The following is a 19174-nucleotide window of genomic DNA, read 5'->3' as shown; positions in this document are numbered from 1 at the left end:
GGTCAGATCGAGACCATCCTGGCTAACACGGTGAAACCCCGTCTCTACTAAAAAATACAAAAAACTAGCCGAGCGAGGTGGCGGGCGCTTGTAGTCCCAGCTACTCGGGAGGCTGAGGCAGGAGAATGGCGTGAACCCGGGAGGCGGAGCTTGCAGTGAGATGAGGTCCGGCCACTGCGCTCCAGCCTGGGTGACAGAGCGAGACTCCGTCTCAAAAAAATAAATAAATAAATAAATAAACTTCCCGGAGCTCTGATTTCTGCTTCTTGGGTGATACTGGGAGCTTGTATCTCTTAACCCCTTAGGGGCAGTTAGCCTTGGTAACAGGGGGAAGATTGGAATGTAGGGAGGAGGGGTCTCCATTCCCTCCTCTGGTTCTTGCAAAACCGGTTTTCTCTTTCCTAAGACTTTTCTTTTGTTTCCATAGCTGCCTGGGCAGCTGATTTTTACTTCCACTCTTGGTTTTTACTTTTCGCTTTTTACTGTTGGAGTTACAAGCCTCTGTGACTTTCCCTTTAACTCTGTAGCTGCCAGCGCAGCTGGTTCATCTTGGCATGAGCTGCGAGCATTCTACAGTAAACTGCTAGGCAGGGCTGCATTTATTTAGCCATGAATCAATATAAAGACTAGGTCGTGTCCTCGACCCCAATCACCACCTTAAAACACATGGCCAATTTCTCTACATTGCCTTCGGCCAGCCATCCAACACTAAAAGAGGGCTGTTCTAATTCATAGTATGTCCTTAAGTTTTGAGCATCCAGTTTCATCCCACAATCACCTCTAAATCCTTTTTAAAAACTTTTTTTTAACATGCACTCCAAAGGAGTTGGTTGTGACGCTTTCCCTCCCATTTCCTTCCTTGTGGCACACTTTCAGTCTCGGGTCTACCAGACCAGGTCCTATTATGAGAGTTTCGGATGCTGCTTAGTCAGGAATGTGCCTTCCCATCTCACAGCCTGCTGCAGCCGTGGAGCTGGTCCTATCAGCCGTATGCAGTGCCCTAGGTCTGATTTCCCCTGCACTCACCTCGGAGCACACAGCCTACACTAAGGGATCTGTGCCTCCCCACGTCACTCCCTGCGTTGGCCTCTCCCATACCATCTCTTTCACACACTTTCACACACCTCCTCTGCCCCAGGACTCCTCATCAGATGAAACGGGCCTCTCCTGTGTCCCGGGTGAACCTAGTTAGGCTCCCACGTTCACACACATACATACATACACCACTGCTACCCCAGGGCTCCTCATTGGACGAAATGAGCCCCTGTCATGTCCCCAGTAGGTTCATACGCACCCACACACTCCCAGTTCACATGCACCCACACACTCCCATTTGGGGTGGCAAACCACTCTTGCCACCCTGCCAGCAAGCTCTTTCTTGCTGCACTTGCTACTCTGTTGGCCTGTTTTCTCCCTTCCACCTTATTAGTGGGGACATGAGGTTCATCCAAATTGGCAAATTGGCAGCCACTCCTGCCACCCCCAGCCACTCTGGGTTGGATTAGTGGTCGGTCCCCGGGAGGTGATCAGCCTCCCCTTTGTCCCTATGGGACGTGTTTCCTGCCTTGGACCTTTCTCCTTACAGCACTTCCTGAAGTGCTGCTATCGTCCCGCAGCCCTGTCTCTGGTTCCACTGCACTGTGGGGCAGGGCACCAGGACGCAGGCAGAGCCGGTCTCCATCCGGTATTTTTAGTAGAGACGGGGTTCACTGTGTTAGCCAGGATGGTCTCGATCTCCTGATGTTGTGATCCGCCCACCTCAGTCTCCCAAAATGCTGGGATTACAGGTGTGAGCCACTGCGCCTGGCCTGGCCTCCTGCTTTTTAATTTAACATGGTGCGGATGACAATGTTCACTAAAAGCTGTGATCCGTCATGACTACTGACTCATGAATATATAACAACTACAAAAAGAACCCAAACAAATAAGAAAGAGGCTTGACTTACAGGGCTAGAGCCAAGGAGCCCTGTAGGAGGAATGAGGAGGCTGTTATCAGAGCCCTGTGGAATGACCCACAGCCCCAGAGTCCACTCCGACCTGCAGCCTCACAAGGCCATGATGTAGATGAGCACAACACGGAGCAAGGGCTGGTCCTGACTGAGTAGCTGTGACCGTGGCCCTCCAGCTCAGAGTGGGAGCTCCCACACCTTCAGCTCAGTGTGAACGTGAGGTGTGCCAACCTTGATTTGAGCATACTTTCACTTGCCATCCAGCATCCAAGAAAGGAACTCTGGATTCTCAGGGCTCAGAGTTTCCAGGGAAATAATCTGTCTGCCTGTCTGTTTGCTAGTTTGCCTGTACTGTTTTGTTTCTGAAAGGATTTAGGATGTGTTAGTCAGGATGGGCCTGGTTTGCTGCAATAACAACCCCAAATCTCAGTGGCTTCACATGACAAGGTTTATTTCTCACAGCTCATACTACAGGAGGGGAATGACGCCTCCGCCATCTGGATTCATCACTATGGCTCTTAAAGGCTTTTGCCCAGAAGTGACACACATTCCTTCTGCCAACATTTCATTAGTCATATAAGTCACATGGCCAAACCTTTCCTCAAGATGCCAGGAATGAAAAACCTTCCCATAGGCCTAGAAGGAAAAGAACCAGAAATATCAGTGAACTACAGGAAAGACCAGCCTTGGCGGTGTGTCTGTGTTTATATTATATACACATTGAAAAAATATATATATTTATACACATTGAAGACTAAATGCCTCTTGCACTAAAACTAGAGCACCTTCTTGGTAGCACAGCTAAATTTCATTTAGCCTTTGAACCGTTTACCTTGGTCAATCCTCACCTAATCAGTCAGGAGGTGATGGCAGTATACCAGAGAGCTGGGCCTCCTCAGTGACACCCAAATACACCAAAGCCCTTGCCCTTCCACACCTTTCCTCCAGGGTTTCCCCCACTCACTGCTGTGTCTGTTGACTGACAAGACCTAGACTTTTGGTCCTGAAATTTGACAGATAACTATTTTATTTTAATTATTATTATTATTATTTTTTTTTTTTTGAGGTGGAGTTTTGCTCTTGTTGCCCAGGCTGAAGTGCAATGGCACGATCTCGGCTCACCGCAACCTCCGCCTCCCAGGTTCAAGCAATTCTCCTGCCTCAGCCTCCCTAGTAGCTGGGATTATAGGCATGTGCCACCAGGCCCAGCTAATTTTTGTATTTTTAGTAGAGACAGGGTTTCTCCATGTTGGTCAGGCTGGTCTCGAACTCCCGAACTCAGGCGATCCACTGGCCTCAGCCTCCCAAAGTGCTGGGATTACAGGCGTGAGCCACTGCGCCCGGCTTTTAATTATTTTTTAGAAATGGGATCTTGCTGTGTCACCCAGGCTGGAGTCCAGTGGCACAATCATAGTTCACTGGAGCCTCCAACTCCTGGGCCCAAGCTCTCCTCCCGTCTCAACTTCCCAACAGGCCGGGACCACAAGCAGGTGCCACCACACCCAAGTAATTATTTTTTAATTTTTTATGGAGATGAAGACTCGTTTTGTTTTCTGGGCTGGTTTTTTTTTTTTTTTTTTGAGATGGAGTCTTGCTCTGTCACCAGGCTGGAGTCAGTGGCATGATTTTGGCTCACTGCAATCTCCGCCTCCTGGGTTCAGGCAATTCTCCTACCTCAGCCTCTTGAGTAGTTGGGACTACAGGTGCACACCATCATGCCCAGCTAATTTTTGTATTTTTAGTAGAGACGGGGTTCCCCCCATATTGGCCAGGATGGTCTCTATCTCTTGACCTGGTGGTCCACCCGCCTAGGCCTCCCAAAGTGCTGTGATTATAGGTGTGAGCCACGGCACCCTGCCCCTGTTGGGATTACAGGCGTGAGCCACTGCACCGGTCTCAAATAATTATTTTAGAGTTGACTTTTTACTGAACCTGATGAGTTTGACTAATGCAAGACTTCCTTTTGGCCCTGGGCAAGTATAAAAGCCCGGGCGCTGTGGCTCAGGCCTGTAATCCCAGCACTTTGGGAGACTGATGCAGGCGGATCCCAGGAGTTCGAGACCAGCCTGATCAACATGGAGAAACCCTGTCTCTACTAAAACTACAAAATTAGCCGGGCATAGTGGTACATGCCTGTAATCCCAGCTACTCAGGAGGCGGAGGCAGGAGAATCAATCGCTTGAACCCGGGAGGCAGAGGTTGCTGTCAGCCGAAAGTGCGCCATTGCATTCCAGCCTAGGCAACAAAAGAGAAACTCCGTCTCAAAAAAAAAAAAAAAAAAAAAATTAAAGTTAAAATTAGAAAAATAAAAACGAAAGGTAAAGCGAAGCCCATGTGTCAGGAGCAAGCACAGGACAAAACCACACAGAGCGGTGAAAGAGGGAGACTGGGAGGGCAGCCACAGCTGTGTGGGGTGGTCTGGAGAGGACATAGGGCAGCCACAGGTGGGTGCGGGGGCAGGGGCTGGGGAGGAGAGGAGGAATGTGCAAGCTCAGCTATGCAAGTTGCGGTCAATGGCTACATCAGAAGCAGGCCCCATTGCTGGTAGCTTCACCGTCTTGCTCTCATGGGGCCTCCCAGCCATCCCAAGCCTCCAAGAAACAAGCTCGGAGACCTGCGCAGTCAGAGGTCCAGCGAGGGGGAGCGCGGAAGTGAGCTCCAGGCCACGTGCAAGTGCAGTCCCGGTCCCCCGCCATCAGCACAACCTGTGTGACAGTACAGGGTATCGGGGCAGAAGGAAAACTAGGGGAACCTCATCCAGCGCTGGAGATGGAGAAGCTTTGGGCTCCTCGACGGCGAGGCACCCGGGGAACGGGGAGTCACTTGGAGCCTCAAAGCAGCCTCCGGCGGGAACCAGCAAAGCAATTCCAAGCTTAGCAGGGCACCGAGGGCGCGAAACCCGCCCCGCGCTCCGGCCGGCCGGCAGGGGGCGCGCGCTCCCCGAGCTCCCGCGCACCGCGGGGAAGACGACCCCGGAGCCGGGAAGCAGGGTGAGGACCTTCCATTTCCAACCCTGCGCTTAAGTACGAAACATACCGTCTGGCGCATGTGCAAACGTGTATTATTTTGATCCAGTGCACGTGCCGTAGGTGACTTGGCTTGGCTTCCCGTGAAAGCGGCGGCGGTGGGGAGTTGATCGGGAAGTGAAGGGCCCTGGGCGACCCGGCGAGTGGAGCCAACACCAGCGCTGCTCCTGAGCGAAGGGTCTCCCCGCGCGGTGGCTGTCCGGCCCCCAGGACAGGAGGGATGTGTGCACTGGCTCCTGGCGCCGTCCTCCGGCACTGCTCTGAAGGGAGCCTGTGCAGTGGCACCCGTGCGAAGCTGGCCAAAGCCTGCCCAGGCTGCCCTGTGCAGGATGCAATAAAAGGTGAGCCCAGGGGGTCTGATAAAATGACCTCAGTAGCCACCTGTGGGAAGGGGCCCGGAGGAAAGCACACACAGTGACTACCAAGCGCCTTATCTCAGGGCTGTTTGTGACGGGGGATGCGTGTTTGAGATCCATTCTGTGAAGTGGAACTGCCTGGTCAGAGGGTGAAGGCACACGCGGTTTTGCTCCCCGTTGTCAAATCTCCTTACGTAGGCATTTTTCCACTGTACATTCTCTTCAGCAGTTTTATGTGAGTGCCCGCCCACAGCCTTGCTGGCAGTGGATGTTGCAAACTCTTGGGTTTTTGCTAATCCCTCAGGTGAGCAGAGATTTTTATTTTTATTGAGGGGGAGTCTCCTCTCCCAGGCTGAAGTGCAGTGGCTCCATGTCGGCTCACTGCAACCTCTGCCTCCCGGGTTCAAGCAACTCTCCTGTCTCAGCCTCCTGAGAAGCTGGGTATTACAGGCATGCGCCACCACACCTGGTCAATTTTTGTATTTTTAGTAGAGACGGGATTTCACCATGTTGACCAGGCTGGTCTCGAACTCCTGACATCAGGTGATCCACCCACCTCGGCCTCCCAAAGTACTGGGATTACAGGCATGAGCCATCGCCCCCGGCCTCTTTGTTTCTGAGACAGGGTCTTGCTCTGTCGCCCAGGCAGGAGTGCAGTGGCTCAATCTCGGCTCACTGCAACCTCCACCTCCTGGGTTCAAGTGATTCTCCTGCCTCAGCCTCCCGAGTAGTTGGGACTACAAGTGCCCGCCACCATGCCTGGCTAATTTTTTGTGTTTTTAGTAGAGACAGGTTTCACCATTTTGGCCAGGATAGTCTCAATCTCTTGACCTCATGATCCACCCACCTTGGCCTCCCAAAGTGCTGGGATTACAGGCCTGAGCCACAGTGCATGGCCCTAATTTTTGTATTTTTAATAGAGATTTAGTAGTGATGGGGTTTCACCATGTTGGCCGGGATGGCTCTTAGTTTCTTTTTAATTTTTATTTTGCATTTCTGTGATTAGGAGGAAGACTGAGCACCCTGCCTTATACTCAAGACTTTTCATTACAGTTTTGTTTTGTTTTGTTTTTAGACGGGGTTTCCCTCTTGTTGCCCAGGCTGGAGTACAATGGCGCGATCTCAGCTCACCACAACCTCCACCTCCCTGGTTCAAGGGATTCTCATGCCTCAGGCTCCCGAGTAGCTGGGATTGCAGGCATGTGCTACCACGCCCGGCTAATTTTATATTTTTAGTAGAGATGGGGTTTCTTGATGTTGGTCAGGCTGGTCTCGAACTCCTGACCTCAGGTGATCTGACTTCAGGTGATTCGCCCGCCTCTGCCTCCGAAGTGAGCCACCACGTGAGCCACCTCATTGCAGTATTAACTGTATTGATGAAAGACAGGAAACACAAAACCACAGTGGGGTACCACCTCACACCCATCAGGATGGCTAGTATTAAAGCAACAGAAAATAACAAGTGTTGGCTAGGCGTGGTGGCTCACATCTGTAATCCCGGCACTTTGGATGGCCAAGGCGGGCGGATCACCTGAGGTCAGGAGTTCAAGACCAGCCTGGCCAACATGGTGAAACCCCCACCGTCTCTACTAAGAAAATACAGAAATCAGCTGGGCATGGTGGCAGGCTCCTGTAGTCTCCGCTACTCAGGAGGCTGAGGCAGGAGAATCACTTAAACCCGGGAGACGGAGGTTGCAGTGAGCCAAGATCGTGCCACTCCACTCCAGCCTGGGCGACGAGCGAAATTCCATCTCAAAAAAAAAAAGAAAAAAAAGGAAAATAAGTGTTGTAAGGATGTGGAGAAATTGGAACCCTTGTGCACTGTTGGTGGAATGGAAAAAGATACAGCTGCTGTGGAAAATGGTATGGAGGTTCCTCAAAATATTTAACATAGAATTATATGACCTAGTAATCCTGCTTCTGTGTATATACCCAAAAGAACTCAAAGCAGTTTTTTTTGTTTTGTTTTTGTTTTTTTTTGAGACAGTGTCTCACTCTGTCACCTAGACTGGAGTGCAATGGTACAATCATGGCTCACTGCAGCCTGGCTTGGGACTCCTGGGCTCAAGCTATCCTCCTGCCTCAGCTTCCCCAGTAGCTAGGACTATAGGCATATACCACTGCATCTGGCTATTTTATTTATTTATTTATTTAGAGACAGAATCTCGCTCTGTTGCCCAGGCTGGAGTTCAGTGATGCAATCTTGGCTCACTGAAACCTCCACCTCCTGGGTTCCAGGGATTCTCCTGCCTCAGCTTCCCAAGTAGCTGGAACTACAGGCACCCACCACCATGCCTGCTCAGCTAATTTTTTGTGTTTTTAGTAGAGACGGAGTTTCACCGTGTTAGCCAGAATGGTCTTGGTCTCCTGACGTTGTGATCTGCCCTCCTTGGCTTCCCAAAGTGCTGGGATTACAGGTGTGAGTCACTGCGCCCAGCCATTTTTTTTTTTTTTTTTCCTTTTTGAGAAGTCTTATTCTGTAGCCCAGGCTGGAGTGTAGTGGTGCAATCTCGGCTCACTGCAGCCTCCGCTTTCCCGGGTTCAGGTGATTCTTCTGCCTCAGCCTCCTGAGTAGCTGGGATTACAGGTGCACAACACTGCACATGGCTGGTTTTTCACATTTTTAGTGGAGACGGGGTTTCACAATGTTGGCCAGGCTGGTCTTGAACTCCCAACCTCAGTAATCTGCGCGCATCAGCCTCCCAAAGTGCTAAGATTACAGGTGTGAACCACCGCGCCCATGCGTCTGGCTATTTTTTTTTTTTTTTTTTTTTTTTTTTTTAGAGAGACAGGGTCTCAATTAGTTACCCAGGCTGGTCTCAAACTCCTGGGCTCAAATGATTCTGCTGCTTCAGGCTCTCAAAGTGCTGCAATTATAGGCATGAGACAGCTTTATTTATAATAGCCAAACCTGGGAACAACATAAATAATTTCCATCAATAGGTGAATGGATAAACAAATTGTAGTATTTATTTATTTGAGACAGACGCTTCCTCTGTCGCTCAAGCTGGAGTGCAGTGGCACGATCTCGGCTCACTGCAACCTCCGCCTCCTGGGTTCAAGCAACTCGTGCCCCAGCCTCCCAAGTAGCGCATGCCATCACACCTTACTTTTGTGTTTTTACTAGAGGTGGGTTTTCACAAGTTGCCCAGGCTGGTCTCGAACTCCTGGCCTCACATGATCCACCGGCCTTGGCCTCCCAAAATGCTGGGATTACAGGCGTGAGCCATTATGCCCAGCCTTTTGTTGTTATTGTTGTTTGTTTTTTGAGATAGGATCTCACTCTCTCACCCAGGTTGGAGTGTACTGGCAGGATCACAGCTCATTGCAGCCTCGACCTTCTGGACCCAAGGGATCCTCCCACCTCAGCCTCCTGAGTAGCTGGGAGTACAGTCGTGTGCCACCCTGCCTGGCTGATTTTTTGTTGTTAGTAGAATCAGGGTCTCATCATGTTGCCCAGGCTGGTCTCAAACTCCTGACTTCAAGTGATTCACCCGCCTTGGCCTCCCACAGTGCTGGGATTACAGGCATGAGCCACCGCACCTGGCCTCAAATGATTTTTCTGTATCTGTTGAGATCGTATGACTTTTCTCTTGTTTTTCTTTTCTTTCCTTTTTTTTTTTTTTTTTTTTTGAGACGGAGTCTCACTCTGTCGCCCAGGCTGGAGTGCAGTGGCGCAATCTCGGCTCACTGCAAGCTCCGCCTCCCGGGTTCACGCCATTCTCCCGCCTCAGCCTCCGAGTAGCTGGGACTACAGACGCCCGCCACCGCGCCCGGCTAGTTTTTTGTATTTTTAGTAGAGACAGGGTTTCACCATGTTAGCCAGGATGGTCTCGATCTCCTGACCTCGTGATCCACCCGCCTCGGCCTCCCAAAGTGCTGGGATTACAGGCTTGAGCCACCGCGCCCGGCCTCCTTTTTTTTTGTTTTGTTTTGTTTTGTTTGTTTGTTTTGAGACAGGGTCTTGATTTGTTTCCCAGGCTGAAGTGCAGTGGTTCAATCATAGCTCACTGCAGCCTCGACCTCCTGTGCCCAACTGATTCTTCCACATCAACCTCCCGGGTAGATGGGGCTACAGGTAGATGGGACTACAGGCACATGCCACCATGCCAGGCTAATTTTTTGTATTTTTTTGTAGAGATGGGATTTTGCCATGTTGCCCAGGCTGGTCTCAAACTCCTGGACCCAAGTGATCTGCCCACCTCAGCCTCTCAAAATGCTGGGATTACAGGTGTGAGCCTCTGTGCCCTGCCTGCTTTTTCTCTTTTAATCTGTTTATGTATATATTTATATTTATAGATTTTTTTCCTAACTTTAGTCACCATTGTATTCCTAGGATAAACTCAGCTTGCTTATGACAAATTGCCACTTCAATACATTGTTGAATTTGGTTTGCTAATGATTTGTAGAGTTTTCTGCATTTGGCTTTCTGGTTGCCGACTTCGAATTAAATTGCTTCTATCTTTCTAAGGGAACTGAGGGTAATTTTCTTTCTTTCTTTTTTGAGACAGAGTCTTGCTCTGTCACCCAGACTGGAGTGCAATGGCACAATCTCAGCTCACTGCAACCTCTGCCTCCTGGGTTCAAGTGATTCTCCTGCCTCAGCCTCCTGAGCAGCTGGGACTACAGGCACAGACCACCATGCCCAGTTAATTTTTGTATTTTTAGTAGAGATGGGGTTTCACCATGTTGGTCAGGCTAGTCTTGAACTTCTGACCTCAGGTGATCCGCCTGCCTCAGCCTCCCAAAGTGCTTGGATTATAGGCATGAGCAACCACGCCCAGCCAATGAAAAAAAATTTTTTTTTTTTGAGATGGAGTTTCGCTCTTGTTGCCCAGGCTGGAGTGCAATGGCACGTTCTCGGCTCACCACAACCTCCACCTCCCAGGTTTAAGTGATTCTTCTACCTCAGCCTCCCAAGTAGCTGGGATTACAGGTATGCGCCACCATGCCTGACTAATTTTGTAGTTTTAGTAGAGACAGGCTTTCTCTATGTTGGTCAGGCTGGTCTCAAACTCCCGACTTCAGGTGATCTGCCTGCCTCGGCCTCCCAAGGTTTTGGGATTACAGGCATGAGCCACTGCCCCCGGCCTGAAAAAAATTTTATTATGGAAAATATCCAACCATAAACAAAATTAGTGAGAACAGTATTATAAACCCTCATGTACTCATCACCCAGTTCCTTTTTTAGTTTTTTTTGAGATGGAGTCTCGCTCTGTCACGAGAGTGCAGTGGTGCTATCTTGGCTCACTGCAACCATAGGCTTCCTTCTTTCCACTGTTCCTGGAGACCCAGCAGGCTGTCATGGGCCTTTGGTCCCTGCACAGTCCACTCCGGTGGCCACCAGGCTTCTGTGGCCATTATTTCCCATATGCACATGGGAAAGAACTCACCGGGCTTCTAAGTTATCTAGACCTTCTTTTCTTTTTTTTTTTTTCTTTTTTTTTTAAGACACAGTCTCACTCTGTCGCACAGGCTGGAGTGCAGGTGGTGTGGTCTCGGCTCACTGCAACCTCTGCCTCCTGGGTTTAAGTGATTCTCTGCCTCAGCCTTCCAAGAAGCTGGGATTACAGGTGCACACCAACATGCCCAGCTAATTTTTTTTTTTTTTTTTTTGAGATGGAGTCTCACTGTCACCCAGGCTGGAGTGCAGTGGTGCAATCTCGGCTCACTGCAACCTCCGCCTCCCAGGTTCACGCCATTCTCCTGCCTCAGCCTCCCGAGTAGCTGGGATTACAGGCATGAGCCACCGTGCCCAGCCTAATTTTTGTATTTTTAATAGAGACGGGCTTTCACCATGTTGGCCAGGCTGGTCTTGAACTCCTGACCTCAAGTGATCCGCCCACCTCAGCCTCCCAAAATGTTCGGGTTACAGGTGTGAGCCACCATGCCTGGCCTGGACTCTCTTTTTGACATGTGTGAGCATAGGCAGCAAGCAAGGTCCTGTGCAGAGAAGGGGTGCTTCCAGACTGACCAGGCCAGGGGCATCATTAAGGATGGGAATGTGTCAGGAGTGTCATAGGAGAGTTGAGACCAACACGCAAGTGTCGGAATTGACGGCTGAGGCAGGAGCAAGGTTTTTTGGGGGTTTTTAAGATGGGGTCTTGCTTGTAGCTCATAGCATAGCTTACTGCAGCCTCGAACTGCTGGGCTCAAGTGGTCCTCCCAACTCAGCCTTCGGAGTGACTAAGACTACGAGGACTACAGGTGGGCCCCACTGCGCTGGGCTAGGGTTAATTATTACCATAGGTTTTATGCTTTGTACTGGGTTTGCATAGGCCATTTCCCCTCTGTCTGCAGGGTACTGATGTCCCCACCTCTCTGCATAGCTGCAGATGGGACCAGGGAAGCATTACTGTGGCAACAGCCATGGCAGGGTCAAGGAGTTCCTTGTGTGACTTTCATACTTCTGACCGGCTGAGATCCAGGCCCCAGACCTGTGGTAATGCTGCCCATCTAGCCACCACCTGGGCTGAGGAGCAGAAACAAGTCCCCCAGGCCAGAGCAGAGACCTGCCAGAGCAACCTCCATCCTCAGCCCTGATGCGGGGCCACCCTCTCATGTCCCTCATCCTCCTGCCCAGCGAAGCGGTGGCTGCTCCAGCTGGAACTCCAGGAGATAGGGCTACGCTATGCCTTGAACCAGAACCTGAGTGATGGAAGGGCCCCAAAGTGGGACCAGCCTGACTGTCCCCATCCACCAGGCAGAGAGGAAAAGCATGGCACTCCCCTGCTGGGAAATACCCGTGCAGTCACAAGTCACAAGATGAACTGGCTAGATGTGTGGACACTGCTAGGTCTTTTTTTTTTTTTTTTTTTTTTTTAAATTAGAGATGGGGTCTCACTCAGTTGCCCAGGCTGGAGTGCAGGGGCACAATCATGACTCACTGCAGCCTCGAACTCCTGGGCTCAAACCATCCTCCCACCTGAGGCTCCCAAGTAGCTGGGACCACAGCTATGTGCCACCACGTCCGGCAGGAGCAAGATTAAAGTGCACAGTGGGAAGCCATTCGGAGCTGAGCAAGATGCAGGCAGGAAAAATAGAGAAGTGGGGACTGTGGGAGGGGCGTGGTGGCTCACGCCTGTAGTCCCAGCACTTTGGGAGGACGAGGCGGGCGGATCACGAGGTCAGGAGATCGAGACCATCCTGGCTAACATGGTGAAACCCCGTTTCTACTAAAAATATAAAAAATTAGCCGGGCGTGGTGGCAGGCGCCTGTGGTCCCAGGTACTCGGGAAGCTGAGGCAGGAGAATGGCACGAACCCGGGAGGCGGAGCTTGCAGTGAGCCGAGATTGCGCCACTGCACTCCAGCCTGGGCAACAGAGCGAGACTCCGTCTCAAAAAAAAAAAAAGTGGGGACTGTGGTTGTGAACACTGTGCTCCTGGCCAGACATGGGGCAGGCAGGTGGTTTTCCGGAGAACACCTGCCAGCTGTAATCAGACACCCTGGGACCCCTACGGAAAGGAGGGCACAGCCCCATCCTGGCCAACACAAGGCCAATGCGTGGGTCCTCCATGGGACCTATGGCTGTGGCACAGTCGCATATGTTTTTCATCCTTTTTACCCTGCCCACGCTCTCTCAAGCACCTTTTATATTTACTTTTTATTTTTTTGAGACAGCGTCCTGCTCTTTTGCCCAGGCTGGAGTGCAGTAGTGTGATCATAGCTCACTGCAGCCTCAACCTCCCAGGTTCAAGCGATTTTCCTGCCGCAGCCTCCAGAGTAGCTGGGACCACAGGTGCATGCCACTATATCTGGCTAATTAAAAAAAATTTTTTTTGTAAAGATGGAGTCTGGCCATGTTGTTCAGGCTGTTTTTCTTTGTTGTTGTTGTTGTTTTTTGAGGTAGAGTCTCACACTGTCGCCCAGGCTGGAGTGCAGTGGCGCAATCTTGGCTTACTGAAACCTCCACCTCCCAGGTTCAAGCGATTCTCCTGCCTCAGCCTCCCAAGTAGCTGGGACTACAGGTGGACGCCACAACACCTGGCTAACATTTATATTTTTAGTAGAGACAGGGTTTCATCATGTTGGCCACGCTGGTCTTGAACTCCTGACCTCAGGTGATCTGCCCGCCTCAGCCTCCCAAAGTGCTGGGATTACAGGCGTGAGCCACTGCACCCAGCCTCAAGGACTTCTGTCCTGGGCTTTGCAATGTCAGTTTTTCCTCTTAAGAGGTGTGCTTCTTGTGCTTTTCTGGCTAATATTCCATTCTGGACAACCATCCCTGCACAATCGCCACTGACAATTTTTTTTTTTTTTTTTTTTTGAGACCGAGTCTCATTCTGTTGCCCAGGCTGGGGTGCAGTGGTGTGATCTCGTCTTTTTTTTTTTTTTTTTTTTTTTTTTTTTTGAGACGGAGTCTCGCTTTGTCGCCCAGGCTGGAGTGCAGTGGCCGGATCTCAGCTCACTGCAAGCTCCGCCTCCCGGGTTTACGCCATTCTCCTGCCTCAGCCTCCCGAGTAGCTGGGACTACAGGCGCCCACCACCTCGCCCGGCTAGTTTTTTGTATTTTTAGTAGAGACGGGGTTTCACCATATTAGCCAGGATGGTCTCGGTCTCCTGACCTCGTGATCCGCCCGTCTCAGCCTCCCAAAGTGCTGGGATTACAGGCTTGAGCCACCGCGCCCGGCCAATCTCGTCTTACTGCAACCTCCGCTTCCCGGGTTCAAGCAATTCTCCTGCCTCAGCCTAAAAGAGTTGCTGGGACTACAGGTGTGTGCCACCACGCCCGGCTAGTTTTTGTATTTTTAGTAGAGATGGGGCTTCACCAAGTTGCCCAGGCTGGTCTTGAACTCCTGACCTCAAGTGATCCGTCCGCCTCCGTCTCCCAAAGTGCTGGGATTACAGACTTGAGCTGCCACCCCAGCCGCCACTGACAGTTTTTACTGCCACTTGTTACAGTCCCAGATTGTATTAGGGGCTTCAGAGTGCTTAGCTGCAGGTTGCCACCTGCCACCTGCATTAGGGGCTTCAGAGTGCTTAGCTGCAGGTTGAGGTCCTGGTCTCATCCTGGGCTCGCTGAGCCTGCTTCCGACACACACATCACATTTACTTCCCCGCAGGCCATTCCTTAGCATCTCCTACTGCCTGGCCTCCTCCTTAGTCCATGTGGCTGGCACAGCTCTCACTCCACATTCTCAAATGGTTTTAAAATGTTTTTCTTTTGGCTGGATGCGGTGGCTCACGCCTGTAATCCCAGCACTTTGGGAGGCTGAGGTGGGTGGATCATGAGATCAGGAGATCGAGATCATCCTGGCCAACACAGTGAAATGCTACTAAAAACACAAAAAATTAGCCGGGCATGGTGGCGGGCACCTGTAATCCCAGCTACTTGGGAGGCTGAGGCAGGAGAATCACTTGAATCTGGGAGGCAGAGGTTGCAGTGAGCTGAGATCGCACCACTGCACTCCAGCCTGGGCGACAGAGCGAGACTCTCTCAAAAACAAAACAAAACAAATTTCTTTTTATCTGATTTTCTTTTAGAGATGGGGGTCTCATTATACTGCCCAAGCTGGTCTTGAACTTCTTGCTTCAAGCAATCTTCCTGCCTTAACCTCCCAAAGGGTTGGGATTACAGGCGTGACCCACTGCACCTGGCCTAAAATATCTTTGTATAATTCAATCTGTAGGTCAAACCTGCCACTCCACTGTAGTGGTACAAACTGAATTTCAGTTAATTGAGAGGTTTTCCTGTCTTTCCCAAAGGGCTGTGGCACCGTCAGAGGAAGACGGTCAGATCTCTGCAGCATGACCCTCGTCCTTGTTCCCAAACTTTCCTGTCAGTCACCGTCTGCCTCCCTTTCTTTGGTTGGCTGCCCATCAATGACCTGTTATTGTCACTGCCATAGAGCCCTGAGCAGCACGTCCCTTCCCACAGTTGCCATTCCAATCTTGCTGCACAGTATGATAAGAATGCCCTCTTGGCTTCTGAGGGTTAAATGTTGCCATCCAGAACGGTTAAATGCCATTCCAGAATTGTGTCATCCCCAAGACACTGAGGAGCCAAGTTCCATGGCAGCATCTCCTAGCCACAAAGCACAGCCAACACCAGCTTTCTGACACCGGTGCCCCCTCACGTCCACATTCTGCATTGCCTTAGTGAAGGGCAGCTCCATGCAACACTTTCTGGTCTCATGTAATAAATCCATTCTGACATTCCCACTTCCCTGAGCCTTCATCTTTTTTTTTTTTTTTTTTTTTTTGAGACAGAGTCTGGCTCTGTTGCCCAGGCTGGAATGCAGTAGTGCAATCTCGGCTCACTGCAACCTCCGCCTCCCGGGTTCAGATCATTCTCCTGCCTCAGCCTCCCGAGTAGCTGGGACTACAGGCGCCCATCACCATGCCAGGCTAATTTTTTGTATTTTTTAGTAGAGACGGGGTTTCACCGTGTTAGCCAGGATGGTCTCGATCTCCTGACCTCGTGATCCGCCCGCCTCAGCCTCCCAAAGTGCTGGGATTACAAGCATGAGCCGCCGCACCTGGCCTGTGGATGCCCCTTTCTAAACAGGGCGTGCACTGGGCTGTAAGGCTCCCTGCCTGCTGCAGGTTTGGTGGGGCAGATACCTTTCTCCACCCTAGGACTGTATTTGTTTTCAAGTACTCTGGCCAAAGCAATATTCCCTAAACTTTAGGCATTCTTGGATCCCTTTATGAGTTTTGCTATTTTTGGCATGCTACATATAAGTTTTGCTTCATGTTTTTATGTAAAGCATCTTCCTCCTTTTACTTCTTTTATTGTGATAAAATTCACATAAAATTCACCGTTTTGAAGTGTACCATTCAGTGACTTTTATTACAATGTTGCAAAACTATCACCACTATAGTGCTAATTTCTCACCACCCCAAAAGGAAGCCCCCTTGTGTTCACACACACACACACACACACACACACACACACTCTGTCCTCCTATCCCTTGGTAACCTAATCTGCCTGGTTTTTTTTTGAGACAGAGTCTCACTTTGTCATCCAGGCTGGAGTGCAGTGGCTCACTGCAACCTCCACCTCTCCGGTTCAAGTGAGTTTCCTGCTTCAGCCTCCCAAGTAGCTGGGATTACAGATGTCTGCCATCACGCCTGGCTAATTTTTGTATTTTTAGTAGAAATAGTGTTTCACCATGTTGGCCAGGTTGGTGTCGAACTCCTGACCTCAGGTGACCCACCCACCTTGGCGTCCCAAAGTGCTGGGATTACAGGTGTGAGCCACCGTGCCCGGCTGGATTTTTAAATTTTATTTTTTTGAGACAGAGTCTGGATTTCGAGTGCAGTGGCATGATGGTGGCTCACTGCATCCTCTGCCTCCCCGATTCATGCGATTCTCCTGTCTCAGCCTCAGCAGTAACTGGGACTGTAGGCGCATGCCACCAAGCCCAGCTAATTTTGTTTTGTTTTGAGACAAGAGTCTCACTCTGTCTCCCAGATTGGAGTGCAGTGGCATGATCTCGGCTCACTGTAACCTCTACCTCCCAGGTTCAAGTGATTCTCCCGCCTTAGCCTCCAGGGTAGCTGAGACTACAGGCATGCGCCACCACACCCGGCTAATTTTTTTGTATTTTGGTAGAGATGGGGTTTCACCATGTTGTCCAGGTTGGTCTCAAACTCCTGAGCTCAGGCAATCAGCCCACCTCAGCCTCCCAAAGTGCTAGGCTTACAGGCACCCGACACCGCACCCGGCCGATTTTTGGTATTTTTAGAACAGACGTGGTTTCACCTTGTTGGTCAGGCTGGCCTTGAACTCCTGACCTCAAGTGATCAGCCCGCCTCGACCTCTCAAAGTGCTGGGATTACAAGCATGAGCCACCATGCCTGGCCCCAGGAAATCTGGATTTTTAGTGTGGTATCTCCAAATTCTGAAACTGGCAACTAATGCAATTTTTAAAAGATTGTGAGCCAGGCAGACTGCATTCTATGGAGGTAGAAAAGGAGGCCTGAGGACGGGCGCGGTGGCTCACGCCTGTAATCCCAGCACTTTGGGAGGCAGAGGCGGGCAGATCACGAGATTAGGAGTTCGAGACCAGCCTGGCCAATATCGTGAAACCCCATCTCTACTGAAAATATAAAAATCAGCCGGGCGTGGTGGCGCGCGCCTGTAGTCCCAGCTACTCAGGAGGCTGAGGCAGGAGAATCGTTTGTACCCGCGAGGCGAGCTTGCAGTGAGCCGAGATCGCAGCACTGCACTCCAGCCTGGGTGGCAGAGTGAGACTCTCTCAAAAACAAACAAAAAAATTAGCCGGGCGTGGTGGCGCATGCCTGTAATCCAGCTACTTGGGAGGCTGAGGTAAGAGAATCGCTTGAACCCAGGAGGCGGAGGTTGAGGTGAGCCGAGATCGCGCCATTGCACTCCAGCCTGGGCAACAAGAGCCAAAGTCCGTCTCAAAGAAAAGAAAAAGAAAGGAGGCTTGAGCCCGGCGCAGAGGCTCACGCCTGTAATCCCACGTTTAGGAGGCTAAGCTGGGAGGATTGCTTGAGCCCGGAAGCTGGAGGTTGCAGTGAGCCATGATCGTGCCACTGGGCTCCAGCCTGGGTGATAGACCGAGACCCCGTGTTTAAAAAAAAAACGGGGGGCCTGTAACACAGACGCCACTCCCCAAAATGCCGCACAGGCAAGTGGGGGCCGCACAGCCATAGTTTCCAGAAAGCTTCTCTTGGGAATGTAAAGTAACACTTACCCTGGGACTCCTAGTTTCTAGACCTCCTGAGCCTAGAGGCCCTGAGGACGGACTAAGTGCAAAGTCCCCGACCCCCCGCTCGCTCCTCACCGCACCCTTCATTCCCCGAGCACCGCGGTTCCTCCGTCTCCGGGACTTCGCCCTCCATTACCTGGATGGCCTACAAGGCCATTACTCGCCACTCCGCCCTAGCTGGGTTATGTCGGCGGCAAGCCTTGCTTCCACTCTGCACTCCCGGAGAGCCACGCGCAGACCCTCCTCCACGGCCCCATCGCACCCCCCCAAAACAGGCAGCTTAGGCTTGCGTCCCCCGCCGACAGCCAGCACCGAGGGGCAGTCCCGGAGGCCACGCAGACCTCCCCCACCCACGCGCAGAGCCCGGCCCAGGGATCCGCGGGGGCCAGTCTAGCGCGGAGACAGTGGCAGACGCGAGGCGAGAGGCGCGCATGCGTAGCGCGGCCTTTATTTCGTCACTGCGAGTCCAGAACGCACGGCTGGATCATGAGCACGCCCCCGCTGGCGCCTGCGCGCTTGCGCATCTTCCTCTGCCAGGCGCGCGCCGCAGCCGTCCGGGTCACCTCCGGGTTGAGCTTCTTCTCCAGCAAGTGCATGCGCGCCATGGCCTCAGTCATCATGTCCATGAGCAGTTCCTGCTGCAGCTTCAGGTAGTTGTTCTCCTCCAGCAACACCTGGCTCTTGGTCTGCTGCACCTGCGCCTTCCAGCTCGAGGCGGTCCGCGAGAGCAGCGGCGACCGCGGCCGCGCCAGCGGGCCCTCAGTGGTCCACCGCCCGCCGCGGAACACGAAGGCCTGGTTGCTGAGGCGCATGCGCGGCGCGCCGTAGGCGAGGCCCAGCTCTGCCTGGCGCGTGTTGTGGTCCAGCAGGTAGAAGGTGGACAGGGAAGACATGCGGCGCAGCGGCGGCCGCCGTGGCGAGAAGGGTCGCGAGATGTGATCGGCCCAGAACTGCTGCAGCTGCTCCCACAGGCGGCTGGCATGGCTTGTAGCCAGGCACTCGAAGGTTGCCAGGGCGTGGACCTTGTAGGGCACGCAGGAGCTCGGAGGGGAGCCTCGGGAGCGCTGGCGACTCTTGCTGCGCGCTTGTCGCGGGAGCCCGGATGTCCAGAATGATGAAGGCGAGCCAGGGGGCGCTGCTAGGAGACAAGAGTCCGGGTGA

The 19174-nt window shown here is 51.9% G+C and overlaps 1 protein-coding gene across 3 annotated transcripts in view; it reads right to left on the bottom strand.

The window, feature by feature from the left end:
- Nucleotides 1-2375: 2375 nt before the first annotated feature.
- Nucleotides 2376-19174, bottom strand: part of LOC105484001 (chibby family member 3) — an 18694-nt gene continuing 1895 nt past the window's right edge. The window contains exons 2-4 of one of the 3 annotated variants that reach the window (XM_011745120.3): nucleotides 18150-19151; nucleotides 4986-5295; nucleotides 2376-2585 (exon numbers count right to left, since the gene is read on the bottom strand). In XM_011745120.3, coding sequence (XP_011743422.2) covers nucleotides 18469-19151 — 683 coding nt within the window. In that variant the 3' untranslated portion in view covers nucleotides 2376-2585; nucleotides 4986-5295; nucleotides 18150-18468. The remainder of the gene's footprint in view (nucleotides 2586-4985; nucleotides 5296-18149; nucleotides 19152-19174) is intronic. The other 2 variants (XM_024793505.2, XM_011745121.3) reach the window with 2 other exon arrangements.

This window comes from Macaca nemestrina, chromosome 6 (assembly GCF_043159975.1).
Source record: "Macaca nemestrina isolate mMacNem1 chromosome 6, mMacNem.hap1, whole genome shotgun sequence".
Lineage (NCBI taxonomy): Eukaryota > Metazoa > Chordata > Mammalia > Primates > Cercopithecidae > Macaca > Macaca nemestrina.
This window is presented reverse-complemented; position numbering and strand designations above follow the sequence as displayed.